The following is a 17,376-nucleotide window of genomic DNA, read 5'->3' as shown; positions in this document are numbered from 1 at the left end:
TCAGTAGACTGTTTCCTCTGGTCCACAGCATATTCTAGATATGGGGAAAAAGAGGAGATACTTCGTGGGGTTAATGGGGCTCTGACATTGATTAGCCTTGTGGCATGAGGTGGGTGAGATCTGCACAATGCTGGGCACTTCAGTCCTATTCAGTCAGACTGCACTGCACTTCATTGTCTGTAAGGTGGGCCCACCTGCCTGTAATGCAGATGAATGATGGTAAAGGAACAAGAGGGAAGAATGCAGGAAAATGGAAGCAGAAACCTGAGTTTGTTTAGCAAAGTAAAGGAAATAATGACAGGAGATAATGGATATCAGAGTACTCATGCAAATTTGCCTCTGCATTTTCCCAGTTCAGCAACATAATAGTAGTTTTACAGATGTTTCTACATAATGAAGAGAGAAATTTACTCCCCTCTACATCAAGAGGAGTACATTTTTCAATCAAAATTATTGGGATATATGATCTTATGTGTTTCAAAATGTTAGTGTGTGTGAAAGAAAAGACTTTGAAAAACATTATGTGAGGCATAGCTGCAGGCTTCTAAAACTAACAATAATAATAATAATAAGATGAAGAATTCTTTTACTAAACTAGCTCACTTTGCAGGAACTAGAGTATAAATATTTTCTCTAGGAAAAAAATAATACTTTGAATAGCAGCAAATGACCAGAATTGATTCAAACTTTCCAGGTGAATAGTGTATGTGCTGAAAAATGCTGTCTATAAATAAACAGTGGGTACTGATTGGTGCCAATCTGGAAAAAGAAAAAGGAAGGGAAGAAAATATTTTTGTAACTAGTCATTCTGAGTTGCTTGGATCTGGTTGCTTGGAATTTGCCAATATTTAAATAATAAAAATGGTGAAGTATCTAAGTAGGAACTATAGGGTGTCATTTTGGGTGAAAGAATAGCTTCAGCTGACATGAGGGTGGGGTTTTCCCCCCCCCTCTAATTGTCTCTATTTCTTGATTTGGCTGGTGAACTGAAAAATCAATTATTCACAGATTTCCTCAGCTGAGACAGTGTTGCATTCACCCTCTTCAAAGTGACTAGCCACTGTTAGCACAGCTAACAGCAAAACCTGTGAAAGGAAAGCTTGTATGGCCACAGAGTGTACTTGATCCTCAAGCTGTCTCAGGAGAGCCAGCAGGATCAAGGCTGGTGAGGTTGGAGGTCCATTTTGAAGGCTCTTCCTTTCTAGTGGGCTTCACATATTTAATACAGTTGGGTTTTTTTCCTTTCTTTTCTGGACCTAAGAGTGATTATACGTAAAAGTATTGTGTTTAAATGTGAGTGTTGTATTTTTAAAAAAATTTTGAGATTATTAAATAATGAAAGCACTCTCCAAAAAGAGTCTGTGAACAATAGAGAAAGCATTTTAAGATTCTCATTTCCCCTTCCAAAATAAATAAATTTTAAAAATGAAACAAGTCACTCAAAACAATAAAAAGCCATCTCAAGAAGCTGAGTTCTAACACTATAAATGATCAGGAAGTGGATTTTCGGAGCAATAAATTCTCCAGAGGAATCATGTCATTTGTTTACACCTATCCTTTCAGTTCATATCAGATAATATGTAACCTAATAAAATTAAATATTCAGAATAAAAAGTTTATCTGTTTATGCACATAAAAGATACAGTAGCATTTTAGCTAATTTTCTGTATGCAAAGTTCATATTTTAGTCACTTTAGTACAATAACTACAAATAAATAGTTTGCTGATTAAGTGAGGCTCGTTTTATTATGCCACATTCAGTCATTGGTACTACTTATTGTGGAACTGAATTTGGCTTTAAGGGGTCAGTTCAGCAGTTTTTGAGAAAAATATCTGTGGTAAAAATGAAGACAACCATACAGTGATAAAAGGGAATACCCTAGTGGCTATGGACCTTGACAAATTACATTAAACTAATTCCTAAAAGCCACATCTAAAATTCATGTCATATTTTCTCTGTTATATCCCAGAGAAGTTTATTTTTTTGGTTTTGGATGTCTTAAAATTTCGTATTTTATCAGATTCCCTGAAAACATAAATGTGATATATGATGTTTTAGATCATGGATGAGCATTATTCATCATGGCTAGCCTCCTATTCTTAAATGCTTGTATCTTTATTGTCTTTTTGAAGAAATCCCTCCAAATACGCCTTTTCTTTGGCCCGCTGGCAAACTTAATTCATAACAAATTAAAAGTTCTAGCTGATACTGAGTCATCCAAATGTAAAATTATTAACATTTATAAGCTTGACTATGAGCTCCCCTCATGTCCTTTCTCTTTTATCCTTTAAAATAGCCTGAGTCAGTATTCTTGAAAATTTTCTAGGAAAAATTCCTGTTTTGCTTCAGGCTCTCTAGGATATATTGTAGTGCTTACTGCATGTGAACTGTTACATATTAGGATCCTATATAAAAATAATAATGATACCTTTTGAAGTTACCATTTAAAGCTACCTAGAAGTCAACTTTTCAGTTGGAAATGTGTGGTACTTTCCCATCTCCTTGAAAGGTTCTCTGAGCTTTTGCCAAGGCAGAATGTGTGTATTTTTTGACCTCAAATAAGGTATCATGGAAATATTAGGAGAGGTGTGAGACGGGGAATAAAACATCCATATCTTGGAGAAAGCACAGTATGATCCTGAAAACGAACTCAGACTTCAGGAAGGAAGGGAAATGGCTCATTAGTTTATGTCTTTGCTATATTCAAAATGGCTGTGCACATGGCTAGAAAGAAAAAATTGCAAAGTAATGAAGAAATGAAAATGGAATTCTTCAGAGATTTGCTTTTTTACTCAGTGTTTATGGTGGTAATAGTTAGTGATGGAAGAACTGCAAAAGATTTAGATTAATGGGGTATTAGTTTAGAGTTTCTGCCCAGTTTACATACCTCCAAGTTTCAAATGCATTGCAAAAAATTATCTACATTTTTGTGTCTGCAAAATCTGATCTGTATTCTTCCTTAGGAGAGACTATTTGATAATACATCTTGTGATTCTTTTTCTGGAAACTAAATCTGCAGTTAAGTTTTAAGGATTAGGAATGAGGGTGTGCATGAGGAAAGACTATGCAGACAAAGATGTAACATGTCTTTCTCTATAGCCAAGTCACAACACACAGCAATAGGTGGTAGCCAAATTGTTGAGCTCTTTGTTGGGGAACCTGAAGAAGGAGGATTTTGGCCTCCTTGGGAAACATTAAGGAAACTTATTTATTATCCTATATATAAAAACCACCCTGCTCTATGGTGTCTGTTTGCTCTAGGGCTATTTTCTTTGGTTTCCTTTGTGCACATTCAGTCTTTGCAATTCTCTGATCTGGATTTTATGGTCAGTACTTACAGCTGTTTACACTTTTTACCTAACACTGATCCAAGGAAAAAATAAGGTGGACTGGGCACAAAAATTTGCATGAGAAGCTTTCTTTTCAGTAAGTGTTATTTCATTGAAAGCAAAATTTCCCCCAGAAGGTGTGGCTAGCACAGGTTTTTCCCACGAGAATTCTTCTTGTGTTTTATAAATAAAGATAAAGTTTGGATGTTGTTGGAACAGTGTCCCAGAACTTGGACGGTGCAGGCCTGGCCAATCAGGCCTGGGGGAAGGCTTCTGACTGACCAATCTGGGTGACTTTTGAAAACTCTATATATATGATGAAATCAAAACAATAAAGGTCATTCCTTCTTGCCACTGAGAACTGGTGCCTTCATTACTCTGCTAGCTGCTCAACAGCGACAAGAAGGCATTAACTTTTTGTGAAGAATTGTCACCAAAAAAAAAAAAAATCAAGATAAGATTAAAAATTTATCAATTTTAAAGACATACAGTTTCTCTTTTTTAGAATGATTCTCATTTTAAAATCTAGTTTCAGTTCCGTAGTGAAACATAGTCCCTAAAGACAAAATGAGGTGGAGGAAGTGGGGGAAAGGACTGACACCAGTATTTGTTCCCATTCATACTCAAAACAAATAAAAAGTGCCAATTCCTTATGGAGTGGACAGTTTGAGGCAGAACTGGCAGGAATCATCTCCGTCTGTTTCTGTCATATTGCCCTGGCTCGGGCAAGAAAGGTCTTGTGATGATGAAGTTCATATCACAGGTGGTTTCAGAAAGAGAACCCACTTGACTGGGCTGTGTCACCAAGAGCATGAACCTCATGTTGCACCCATGGTTTTGTTTGCAGCATGGAGGCTGTCTGTGCGCACAACATGGTGGTGTATTGCAACCCAGATCACCCAGTGGTAGGGCAAAATGTTTACTCCCAATTGGAGACACAAAACTGCATCCCTGTGCAAAAATGCACTGTTTGATTGACATTGGGGCAGTTCTCAAAAACAGTCTCTATGTGATATAGGAACGGGCAAAGGTTTGTGGCAAGCTTTTCTCCAAACTTGTATGCTCACATTCACTTTGCATTGCCAGTGCCTCTGTCCAAGAGATCATCTTGCCTGTGATTTGTCTGAAAATTGAATAAACAAATAATTACTTCAAACTTGGTCAGACTGCTGAGCTAATTAAGCTCCGCAGTTGTATTATTCTTGGTCTACCTCCTAAGAAAATTAAGGTAAAAATATTGACATGATATTTCCTAAGAAAATTAAGGTAAAAATATTGACATGATATTTCTCAAATGACTGAACATTCATCTCCCATTTAGGATCTGATTCTCTTCCTCTTTAGAAAGACATTAGACTCTAACATCACTAACTTGTAAGACTGGAATTAGAAAATACATTATTATCCTGCTATTTTAAGTAATTGCAGCCTGCTACTCATAAAGATAATGTTATCGATTTGAACTTCAGGGGTAATAATAATAATAATAAGACAGAGCATCCAGTACAGGCTGTGAACAAAACCTATCAGTATTGTGGGATTTTATCCTAGTTTTATTGGTTAGTGTTATCCAAACCTTGCTGGCAGAAAGTTTGTAAAAAGGCTGTCATCAAACCTTTACCTTCATTATGTGTTGATCAGCAGTGCTGCATCGGCAGAGGGAAAGCTGTGGAGGTCTTTGTGGAGAAGCTAATCCTGCAGAACACCAAAACCATCATAAGCAATCTTAGTGGTTCTTCACTGAGATTCTGGTGAATCTTAGTGGTTCTTCACGTGATCCAGCATTCAGTGACACTTGGAATTTATCTGTGCATCCTCTTCCCAGTTGGCTTCTACCCGTCTCCATCCTTCTGCTAATGGATTAGGTGTGAAACAATGGCATTCTCAAAGGTTGTCCAAGCTAAGCTGAGTCACAAAAATGGTTGCCATTGCTTCAGTTTTTCTGTTGCAGATTCTAGACTACAACTCTGTGCATGTTAAACAGAAAGAGAAGCTAATTTTTGCAGCCATAAACATTAGAGAATTTTTTTAAAGCAAAGGCTCAAATTTCATTATGCCTCTCACATGCTCCATCATTTAGGGTCATGTCTGACACTACTGAAAAAACAGATAGCAGCTGTGCTCCTGTACATACTAATTTTCTGTGCCACTGTAGCCAGGACTGTGGTAGATTTTAAACTCTGTTCCAGAGGCTCTGAGTCCCAGCCAAGGTCCTGCAGAGCTGGCTGGATTTTTCCATTTAAAGCTTGTTCCTGTCCCCAGATGGCTTTGCATCGCACTGGCTGGCAGCAGCAGGTGCGTGAGTGCCGAGTCATGCCACAGGGAAGGATCACAGAATAGAAATGTTTCATCCTTCAAGGCGTGGTATCTTGGATGAGTATGGGATACCAATGCTGTTGCTCTAGGTAATCTGAACCTGGGAAGCTCTTCTCCATAGCACTGAGATAATACACCCCACGAGCTGTATCCCCAAGCACAGGCGACATTTCTCACTGCAGTTTACATTTGCATTTGTGAGTTACAGAATGTTCAATCAGCTTCAAATTCTTTTCTATTGCCAGTCAAATGCTCACATTGAAATTTCTGTGTGATTCTGTACAATCTCAGGTGCAATCTGGTTTTTTTTAGTAAGAGTGACTTCTTCCTTTCATGACCTGTAAAAGTTTTACATAAGTAAAGATAAGTATTTCCAGCATGTAAAAAAGTATCTTTAAGGGTCTTTCCTATTCAGAGGTAGTAAGATTGGCATGTTCAGCACTACCTTATCATCATTATGACCTGTCAAATTTATTTTTACAATGTTTTTGTAATGATGTCGTGGGAATGCAGCAATTGCCAAAACAATAGCAATCAAATACTTGATAATTGTGTACTGGTGAGTTATGGAAAGCAGAGCTGCTTTACCTCTGCTTTTCTGTTGCCTATATCCTTAGCTGCTGCATTCAAAGACTGATTTCTTGTACACTTACACTGAGGTAGAATATAGAAATTACTCCAAAAATGGCAGCAATTCTAGGGCAAAAACTATCACAAGATTGCAGTGACGCCTAATCCAATACCTTTAATTTACTAGTGATTCTTAGTGAAACACTTCACAGAGGTGTTGAAAGCTGGCGAAAATACAGTCTTTCAAAATTTGGCTCCAGCTGATTTTATACCTAGAAGGACAACTTTGGATGATCTTCTACAACTGCCTAATTATGTCCTGTGTTGTTAGCCCTCATTAGATGTATAACATGACAAACCTTGTTAGCAAATTTGCTGGTCAGATATGGAGAGATTCCATATATCATTCTGACTACTTTATATTTGGGCTCTTAAAGGATGTATAAAGCTTGTCTAATGAAATGTCTGTATGTATGAGAGGAAAAAAAGAAACAGATTTCAGATCTCTCCCTCTGCTGATCTGTCTGCCTGTGTCTCTGTTCAGTGAGTAGGGTAAAACTCCCCTTACATTTTTTTTTCAATGTTTCTTGGACTCTTCCCAGAAGGTTTTTACAGTCTGTTGCCTGCCTCTCAGATTAGAAGAACACTGGCATATTTTAACAGTTTCCTAGGATCCAAATAGTCTTTAATTAATAGGGAATTGATGTTTTGGAGTACAACCAAAATATAGGAGACATTGAAAGCAGAGAATGAACTTGGATCCCTCCAGCTTGTAGCTGGCTGTGGCCAGGGGCAAACAAATAAGCAAAATAGGGTCCACTGCAAACAGGTAGTGCCTTATTGGTATTCTAGGGGATTTCTTCATTTGCATTACATTCCCACAGAACTGGTGGTTAGTTGGGAGGAGCTTTCTGCTGCACAGAGTCTGTATCAGCTCCATCCCTTGCAAAGAGCAGAAAGTGTTCATTGGTACCTTCTCATAAACAGAATTTCAGTGGCTCCTGAAACTGTTATTTTTAGATTTTTATTGATCAACTGTTGAGGCAGCAAGGTACGTTGTGTTTTGTGAGGCTTAGGTTGAAACTGAAGCTGTTGGTTCCATGAGTGAGCATTTAATTAAAAAATCAGAAGTCTGCAAATGACATGACTTTTGCTGAGCGGAAAAGAAAGTTGTTCTTTCTCTTTTTGAGTAATCTGCCTTTGCAGGGATGAAGCCCTGAAATTTTAGGAGAATGAGACTAGCTGAAGCCCTTAAGGGAAGTTAGACAAGTGCTGAACTATTGTTCCAGATTATCCGTTGAAATAAATTGTTTATAGGCTAATTCTAATCATGATAGACTGAAACCTGAAACAATTGCTGGCAAAGATTATAACCAACTCAGTCACTGAGTAAGCTGTGCTTTTTTCAGTTATGCAGTAATTTTTGGATGAGTAAAAATGCATTTGTTTGATCTGATGTTGTATTTTGATTGCTGCTTTTTGTGTGTGTGTTTGCTGGCTTCTTTCCCCCCTTGCTAATCACAGCCCTTGCTGAATGCCTTCTGTCTCTTTGCACGTGTAGGTGGTACATGCCAGAGCCCTGCTCTTCCAGCCCTAGTGCGTCCTCCTGCACCGCCCCTGCAGCCATCGCTGGATATTAAGCCGTTCCTCCCGTTTCCTCTGGACACTGCTGCAGCAGTGAATCTCTTCCCCAACTTCAATGCAGTAAGTACACTCTGAGCAGTTATGGGCCACTGAGCCGAGCCACAGCTTCCACGGAAGGCTCAAGAGGGCACAAAGCAGAATTTTATGTACTCCATTAAGCCTGGAATATCGTTGCCCTTACTGAGGGCCAAATAGCTCTTTCAGACACGCTGATAGGCCATAAATTAAGGCCTACCTGAGTGTTAGTCAGAGGAAATGTAGAGGAAAAAAAATTGTATGATCCCAAGTGACAGGCAATAAAGTTTCAGGCCATATTCAGTCCCAGGGCTTGTGAATTTCCCACAGTAATTTGGGTCATGCAGAGATTCACTAACTTACAGCTCGCTGCAACTCTCCGAAAGGGAAGGGTTCAGAGCGGTGGGATTCTCCAACACACTTCCTGAGAAATACTAAAAATTTTTAGAGCCTACCGAAGAAAACTCTGTAGGGGAAAATAAAGTAAGAATGAGAACAATGTTAGCTGGTGTATGAGCTATTCAATGGCAAACAATCCAGGGTATTTTTTTCAGGTTAAGATGTGTTATTTTTCATGTCTAAGGTTTCAACTAGGATAGATTTCTCCTTTTTTTGTTTTACTTAGTCATGCTATGTATGATTATACAAATCCTATTCCTTTTTTAGTATTTTAATTATTTTACTGACATATGTCATCAGTGTTCCAATTTTCCTGTTTCAGACTGAGATAATTAATGCTCTAAAAGAAAAAGAGAGTCTAAGTTGGTTTTATGATAATTTTGACTTTACAGAATTATGCGCCTTTGCAATTACTCTTGGAAGTTCTTTTCCTTATTTACATATATTAGATATACAAAAAACCCTTAAGAACATGTGTGCTTACCTACTTTGAGAGACACCGAGGGGGTGGAATTTTCCATTCCAAACCAATTCTAATTGGCATGGAGAAATCTTAATTAAAATCATTAAGAGTAGTAAAAGAACATACACATTCTAGAAACAATTTATAGCAATCAATAGCAAATTTCAGTAATTAAATGTTTATTTTTTTACCCTTCATAGATGTTCATTTTGCTTTAAAGTAATTAAACTAATAATCAAAACTATTTGTATAGTCTTAAATACAAGAAATTCACAGCATTGATAGACAAATTACCAGCTGCAATGTTAAAATGCACAGGAAAAATATGTCAAAGAACTACTATTACAAGTAAGCTTTTTTAAATTTTAAAAGGTGTGTAAGTATACAGCAAGGTGTTAAAAAGTGCTGGGTTTAACCAAGTTACTAAAAACACATAATGAAATGGATACAACTTTAGACTTGTTTATTGTGCTTTATAGTTGGAGTCTTTTAACCAGCTGTGGCTTGTGGCACTACAAACTACTGTTTGTAGTTGATACAATAGGCCAGCTGAATTTTTAAAAAATATATCTGTTGGAATTTCTTGTATTTTTTTCTCAGGGTTTTCCATAGTTCAGAGTCTTCAGATTGTTTTGCTAATTCTTTAATTATATAACTGAAATGGAATTTTAATGATGAATGTTAATAATTGTTAATCCTGTGATATTCCATAAATTTCCAATTACTTTCTACTTACACAGACTGCTTTGCTACTATAATTATTTTGGGTGAGAGGTGGAGAAGTCATGCTTATATTAATTTGGAAGTAAGAAAGTAAAAATAGACTCATATCAAAACCATGTTATTCCTGAACATCATTTTAGTAGCATATAATTTGGTAAGAGCACTGGTTGAGTGAGCCTAGTTTTCAGGAGTGAGACTTGAAGCCCTTTTTAACAGCACTCTGAAGGCTGTTCCCATGCATAATACTGCTTCTTGTGATGTGTGGCCATCTGCCAAGTCCACCTTTGGCAGATATGTCAGTCCTGAGTGTGAGGATGCTGTCATCAGAGCTGCTGTCACCTGCCTTGCTGCTCATACTCTTTGCCTTGCCAAGTGACCTTTGCCTTCTCATCATGTGTGCTGACATGCAGCATCATCCTCCGTGTTCCCATTTTCTTTGTGAGAATACATTATTGAACGCTGCTATATTTAGCTCATATGCCAGGGGATGGTTAACAGCAACCTCCAAATGTATAGACTAGCTGAGTAGTTTTGCATAGTTCCAGAATTTTTTTCCAAGCTGATTAAACTTTTGGGGACTCATCGGCTGCTGAGCATTATCCGCCCAAGAAGGAGGTAACCCACACATCATGCTAGACTTTAAACAGAACTTCTGACAGGGGAGTCATTGTATGAATGTGAGACAGGAAACCAGTGTTTAATCAAAAAATCATCTTTATAAATATGCCTCTTCATGAATGATTGCAGCTGTTGATGATGCTTTATCTTCATAGACTTCACTGACAACCCTACACAGTGTCAGAGGAGAATCATTTATGCTCTGAGGCTAAATCCAGGTCAAGAAGGTGGTCCATAAAAGAAAACCTGAACTGGATATTCTCTCTCGTGTTGTCAATAAATTAGCATTTCCTTTGATTGAGACATCAGGGTCATAGATTATGTCATAGAAAATGGATTTCTGTAGACCTCTTGTGCCTCATGCATTTCCACAGGATCAAATTAGTTTGGCAGCATGTCTGGACTACTTCCCAAAAGTCTAGAGAATAGTCCAGAGTTTTGGCCATTTATTGGCCACTTTTCAGCAGCAATTTGAGTACAGGATGACCTAGAAGAAACTTGAATAGAAGTTCAGACATGTTTCAGAGTAAGTAGGTAGTTATGGCAGTCCTAATCAACATGAGAGTTTGGTCGGTTGCAATAGACGTAGGCATCTGAGCTAATCAGCCTAAGTTTCTTCACAAAATATAATGGAAAAAAATCAGCAATTTCTCCAATTTTTGCATGGCTAAAAATGCACAAAGGTCACTTGCAATGCAAGCTAAAAGTCTACTTTGGCATGAAGTGAACCCTGAAAGTTTTCATTCATCTATTCTGACTATAATGAGGGATTGGCTCAGCTGCATCTACATTTAGATGAATCCCACATTATGGGACAGGTCATAAGCTATTCACAGCTCATATATTAAATTCCACTCAGAAATGAGATGACAGATGTGCTGACATTGTATTGTATATTTACAGAGGAATGGTCCCATTTATTAAGCAGTTATGCTTCTAATTTTATCTAAAGACAATCTTCAGGGAATTTGAAGATTCAGATGAACTGGATGGAAATATTAGGAGAGGTGAAAGCAAAAGCAACTTACTGGTGGAGAATGTCAGACATGTACATAAGAACTAATAAAACTAATAAAACTAGCAAATATTTATTTTAAATATTGCAAATAATCCTAGTAAGGTGTATTTTATAACATTTTTCACTCCATTTCGGTTTATTACAAACATAAGATTACTTTGTTTCTTTTCTACTGATGAGTTTGCTCTAAAACTGCCTCAGTTTTTGCTGGCTGCCTCTGGAGAAAACATTCAGTACTGATTTCCACAAAGGCAAAAGCTTTCATTGAAACAGACTAGAAGAGATAACATGGGGCATGCAACACTTTATCAGCAATATCCCAGGACACCGAGTAGAGAGAAAAGTAAAACGTGAGTAACCTGGGAAAAGTTAGGAAGATAACATTTGAACCTTTGAACCATTTAGTTTCAGGAGGAACATTTTCTATTTATACAAAAAAGCGTAAAGCAAACATAGCAATTAACAATCTGGTTAGCTGAACGTTTTTAGGTGCTGTGCTCTTAATTGTGAAGCAAATGGGTACCCTCAAGTCACATGTAAAAAGAAATTGTAACAACACAGCTGCTTAAACTAAAAACAGCCCACTGGAACAGACCCTGAAGAATCCCAGGTTCACTGCAAGTTTATCTGATCTGAAAAGATGAATCAGCCGGATGGGATTTAAATGGCTAAATTTTATTGAATGAGAGAAACTATGGCCATAAATAATGCTTCTGCAGCTTTTAAAAATATTATTTGAAAATTTTCAGTGGAATAGAAAAATAATTAAATTGGTCTGAAAAATGCTTGAGATCATTTAGCAAACATTTGTCATGCTTCTGCGTTTTCATCTGCGGAGGGAGAAGCTATAAGTCTGTGTACTTCTAAGAATTAGTTCTTAGAGATACAAAGCTTTAGCAGTTGTATTAAATATGTGTTGGTCTTTGCACGTGAATGTGCATATGTGGTGTTTCTGTTCATGAGCTAATGGTTTGTTGCAAAGGAATTTCATGAAGCATCAAAGTCTAGGAGTTAATTAACTTGTAGGAAAATATTGATGAGTCTCTGGTCTAAGAGGGAATGGCTGGCTTTGCAAGACATCAGCATCAGCCCTAATCTGATGGACTCTCTGACAGGAAAAAAATCTCATGCTGACCTTTTCTGTAGTCTCCAAAGCACAGATGCATCAGAAACTAGCTTTTGCTTATTTCTGAAGCTCTCAGATTTATATACTTCAGCTTCCTGAGCAGGAAACAGAATTTAGTTTTTAAATTCAGGTCATTTGCCATTACAAGGTGGAAAATTGCATAGTGCATTGCACTCCTTGATTGTTCATTCTTTGAAGGATATGCTGACTATTTTCCTGAAAAAAAAAAAAATTAAAATATTTTATCACACTTTATAGTATGACTGCAATCTGTAATGGAAGAGGTACACAGTGTAGAAGATCTGAATAAATGCTTGAAAGCAGAAAGAGCAGTGTTGCTTGAAAAGCTCCATCCCTAACTCCAACAGAAAGCCTTGTTGCTAGTGGAAAGTTTCCCAAATAAGTATCGTTTGGAAAGAAACATCACTACAGTTTTGACTAGAAATGTATGAGTTGGAAGAGCAGTGGCAATATCAGAGTTGTACTAAACATGGATGGAAAAGGAACTGTTATGCTACAGACATGTTTCTCATAATCCATCTGTAGTAATCCTTGTTCAGTTCCCTGATTTTCCTGTTTGCTTGTTCTCTGCCAATAGCCCCAGGTGCATTATTAAGAGCTTCCAATTTCACCTTCCCCTGGTTAAGGTTTGCCTTATGGGAAAGGAGGAGGAGGAGAAGTTAACAGTGTCCATTGCCAATAGATTGGTGGTCCTGGGACAGCTTGGGTTAGAGTGCCAATGTGGTGCTCCTTGCTTCCTGAATATCACCCTGTGCAGCATCCTAGCAGCTTCCAGGGCAGCACAAAGGCTGCACTGTCTATTTATAGAGGTGAAGCTCGTGTTTGTAGGTATAGTCTTCTCCTATCTTAGCCAGACAGCTGATAGAAATGGACAGTGTAGAAAACCTGCTTACTGAGAAGTATTCCTGGGAAGTGTTATGCCAGGAAATGTGGAGAAAACCTGTCAGAAAACTGTCAGAAGAGATTTAAAAAATCTTTTCCTTAGGCTCTTGTCCTGGATAGTTATTTTATATAGAAGAGAGATATGTGCTGCAGAAATGATGTGCCAATTTTCTGGATGTTATGAATAAGAAGTAGTGTTTTGATAGTGAAGAGTGGAGGAGGACTCTGAAATACATGTTAGTTTTTTTAAACATTATCAGCCTGAAATTTACAAAATAAAGTCACATTTTTTTACGCCACTACATAATGGTTTTGTTTTATGCTTTATGACTTAATTGGGCAGAGTAGCATAACGAGACTATTTTTCCTCATCATAGAATATCCTTTTAAGTTCAGTAGTGATGACATGCTGTCAGAATGCTTTGTTTCCAGAAGACAATAAGCAGGCAACAACACAATGGCCTAAGTCTGATGTGAATCAAAATGGAATTCTGCCTATGTAGAAGAACCTGGCATTAAAAATATAGTTTGTGCTGATTTTTAATGTTATTTCTATTGGAAGGTTCTTTATCAGGTGGAGAACTGTAGTGCACCAAATTTTTCATTTGTCAGAGGGATTATTGCTTCTGGGGCTAATCTTTGAGTAACTACTCATTTACAGGTATCTAGAAACTGAGGGTTTGACTTTCTCATTTCCTTACATAGCACTACAATTGAGCTGTAAAATAGCTGTACTCTTCTTTACAGTCTATATCCCTATTGCTGTTTAGCTGAATGTTATTGAAAATAGGGAACAATACAAAAATAATGGCTGGGTTCAGGAATTCTTTATTATAATAACATTTTCATTGCTGGCCAGAATGTTTAACTAAGTCTGCAGGAGAAGTAGAGGAATTAGGGAGTGAGCAAACACTAGAAAATCCTGGCAATGCAGAGTTTTTATTTGGTGTTTGCAAAAGAGGAATAAATCAACATCAGTTTGAAATATTCAGTTATTTGAATTGGCCAGATTTATTTCCTGTATACTTAAATCCTTAATCTACACCCTGGGTTCTGTTTGAAATACCAGTAAAACACTGATTCTCTGATGCAGAGGAAAGATTTGCAGCTCAGGAGACACCATGAAATTAAGCTTTTTATCTTTTTCCTGTTTTGAGTCAGATTAGGCTGATCCAGATCTTGAGGAATACTCTGCCTGTTCTTATGGTCTATGCTCTATGTCATGGACAGGGGGCAGAATTGATATTCTGACTTGGTACAAATGAGTGTTCCTGCAACATAGTCACTTGTGACTGTATGGATGTTATTTCTGCTTGTACTACTGCAGAGGGCTGTGAAGTAATATCTCAGATCCCTAGGACCTCTCTCCAGAATCATTGCTATTACATTCTTTGGACTTGATGCATCATTAAGGAGCATCGAACCTTAATCCTTTTGCAATATCCTCTAATTTTTTTTTTTCCCTCTGCTTGCAACTTATAGTTGGGCATTCTGCAAATTTAAACCCAGAAAACAAAATTTTTCTTATCTTTCTCTTAGAATTATCTTATGTTTTAGAAGTGCTCTTAGTCTGGTTTTGGGCTTGCTTTCATTGGGCCCATGTGAACCTCATGTAGTCCAAGGCCAGGAGCAAGCTCCTGCACCTGGGTCAGAGCAGTCCCTGGTGTCAGTACAGACTGGGGCTCCAAGGATTGAGAGCAGCCCAGTGGAGATGGATTTGGGGTATTGGCACATGAAAAATTGATCGTGGCTTGGCAATGTGAGCTTGCAGCCCAGAAAGCCAACTGTAGCAAGGGTTGCAACAGCAAAAACAGTGTGGCCATCAGGTGAAGGGAGGTAATTCTTCCCCTCTCTTCTACTCTCATACTACCCCACCTGGAGTACAGCATCCAGTTCCAAGGTCCCCTATGGAAGACAGGGACATGTTAAAGCAGCTTAAAAATTATTATTGGAAGGAGACCTTGAAGATTATCTAGTTCTAACCTCCCTGTAGCAGGGACACCTTCAACTATACCAGGTTGCTCAGAGCCTAATCCAAACCTGGCCTTGAACATCTTCCCTGGGCAACCTCAATTTCAGTATCTTGCCATCCTCACAGTAAATAATTTTTTTCCTAATATCAAGTCTAAACCTACTCTCTTTTGTTTTGAACCCATTCCTCCTTATCCTGTCTTCTCTGATCTTTCTTGTACTTTCCCTTCAAGTGCTAGAAGGCCACAAGTAGGTCACCCTGAAGCCTTCTCTTTTCCAAGTTGAATAATCCTGATTTTCTCAGACTTTCCTGATAGGAGAGGTGCTCCATGCCTCTGATCAACTTGGCATCCCTCCTCTGGACTCACATCAAGAGGTTAATGTCCTTCCTGTGCTGGGGACCCCAGAGCCTGATGCAGTCCTCCAGGTGGAGTCTCACCAGAGGGGAGTAGAGAGGCAGAGAAAATCTCCTCCCTCGCCCTGGTGGCCACACTGCTTTGGATGCAGCCCAGGATAGGATTGGCTTTCTGGGCCTTGAATGCACATTGCTGTGCCACGTCCAGCTTCTTGTTGACTATCATCTGTAAGTCCTTGTCAACTGGGCTGCTCAGGACCTGTTCATCCCCAACCTGTGCTGACGTTAGGGGTTGCCCTGACCCAGGTGCAGCACCTTGCTCTCAGTCCTGGTAAACTGCATGAGATTCCCATAAGCCCACTTCTCCAGCCTGTCTAGGTCCCTCTGGTTGTCATCTGTCCTTCAGGTGTGTCAACAGTACCATTAAGCTTGGTGTCATCTGCCAACTTGCTGAGGGTGCACTCAGTCCCTCAATCTATATCATTAATGGATATCTTAAAGATATTAAGTTGTATTATATTCTATTAAGATATTATTAAAGATATTAAGTTGTGGGTGGCCCGTCATTGAAAGTGTTCAAGGTCAGGTTGGGAAGGACTTTTACCAATCTGATTTGGTGAAGGATGTCCTTGCCAAGGGCAGGGGATTGGGCCTGATGACCTTTACAGGTTCTTTTCAACACAACACAGTCTCTGATTTCCCACAACTAATTTGAACAGTTTTAGGATTATGTTACAATTAGGGAATTAGCAGTCTCCTATGCTTATTATGAGCAACTGTCACCTCCCATCATATAGCATACGGTAGCCTTGAGACCTTCAAGGAGTTTGTTGGGTACAATTGGGTAGATACCATAAAAACGCCAATTAAAAAGTTTTATTTTTATTTAAGTTAAATTAGTATCAAGGGTGCGCTGACCTCCTGTGATTGCTTTCTGAAGAAATTCAGGTTTCTAGGGTGTGTGTTCTCCTGGGAAGCAAATCTTAAGATTATCTTAAGGTAGTCTATGTTTGTGTCACTTCATCTTGCTGAGCATTATAATACCTATCCTTGAATTAATCTCTGGAACTGTAATGTGGATGTAAATAAAATACCTGTTTCCTGGCTGCTATCCAGTTTTTGGAGTGTAATATGTGTCTTCGGTTAATCTGTTTTGATTTATCTGAAATATTTATTTTGTGTGAGATTGTGTGAAATAGCATCACCTGTGTGATGCTACCATCTCTCTCAGTGTTCAGTTCCATGGCCTCATTCCAGGTGCTTATGGATACCTCAATGCTGGTGGTCATTTGGCCACCTGCAGATTGTATTGACTTTGTGGGTTCAGGTAGGATGTTGCTCTTCATGGAAGCTGAGCTTAGAGTACGTGCACTTTCATCATCTGTTTGATAGCTCACAGTCTTTTGGGGATTTTTCAGGTGTTGTATCACTCTCCAGTCACTCAGCACCTTGTCTCTGAGGAATAGACATTCATGGTGCCCCTTCTTGTCATGTGAGAGTGGGTGAACTTCTAACTATTCTCCACCAATTCTCATGTTTATAATTAAACAGGTCTGAGGCAGAAACACCTTGTTTGTACAAGCTCATGACTCTGCTTTTATATAAATGGCCACACAGTAGGCCGTGGAGCATAAACTTGAAGATATTTTCATTACAATGTTGCAGGGTGGAACTGATCTCTGGGAAAAGGACTACACATACCAAAAAATTACATACAACAAGCTTTGTTTATAGTGTATTTTTTCGATTTACCTAAGTGGTTTCTAGTTCCTAAAGCAATCAATAGGATCTAAATACCTCACATGCTTGTTTGTTTAACTGGTGATTAGTAATAGTGAAAGAACAGGCTTTCTGAGTCATCTTGTCCTGCCTTTCACATTTGCTGGAGGGCACTGCACTGTGAGACAACAACTTGCTATTGGGAA

The 17,376-nt window shown here is 38.4% G+C and overlaps 1 protein-coding gene across 2 annotated transcripts in view; it reads left to right on the top strand.

Moving 5' to 3' along the window:
* ZNF385D (zinc finger protein 385D) overlaps positions 1 to 17,376 on the top strand; it is a 470,254-nt gene that overhangs the window by 271,452 nt on the left and 181,426 nt on the right. For both annotated transcript variants that reach the window (XM_085051080.1, XM_085051081.1), the window contains one exon: positions 7,778 to 7,920. In XM_085051080.1, the coding sequence (XP_084907206.1) occupies positions 7,778 to 7,920 (143 nt within the window). The remainder of the gene's footprint in view (positions 1 to 7,777; positions 7,921 to 17,376) is intronic.

The sequence above is a fragment of the Lichenostomus cassidix genome, chromosome 2, assembly GCF_008360975.1.
Source record: "Lichenostomus cassidix isolate B80296 chromosome 2, HeHo_3.0, whole genome shotgun sequence".
Classification (NCBI taxonomy): Eukaryota; Metazoa; Chordata; class Aves; order Passeriformes; family Meliphagidae; genus Lichenostomus; species Lichenostomus cassidix.
This window is presented reverse-complemented; position numbering and strand designations above follow the sequence as displayed.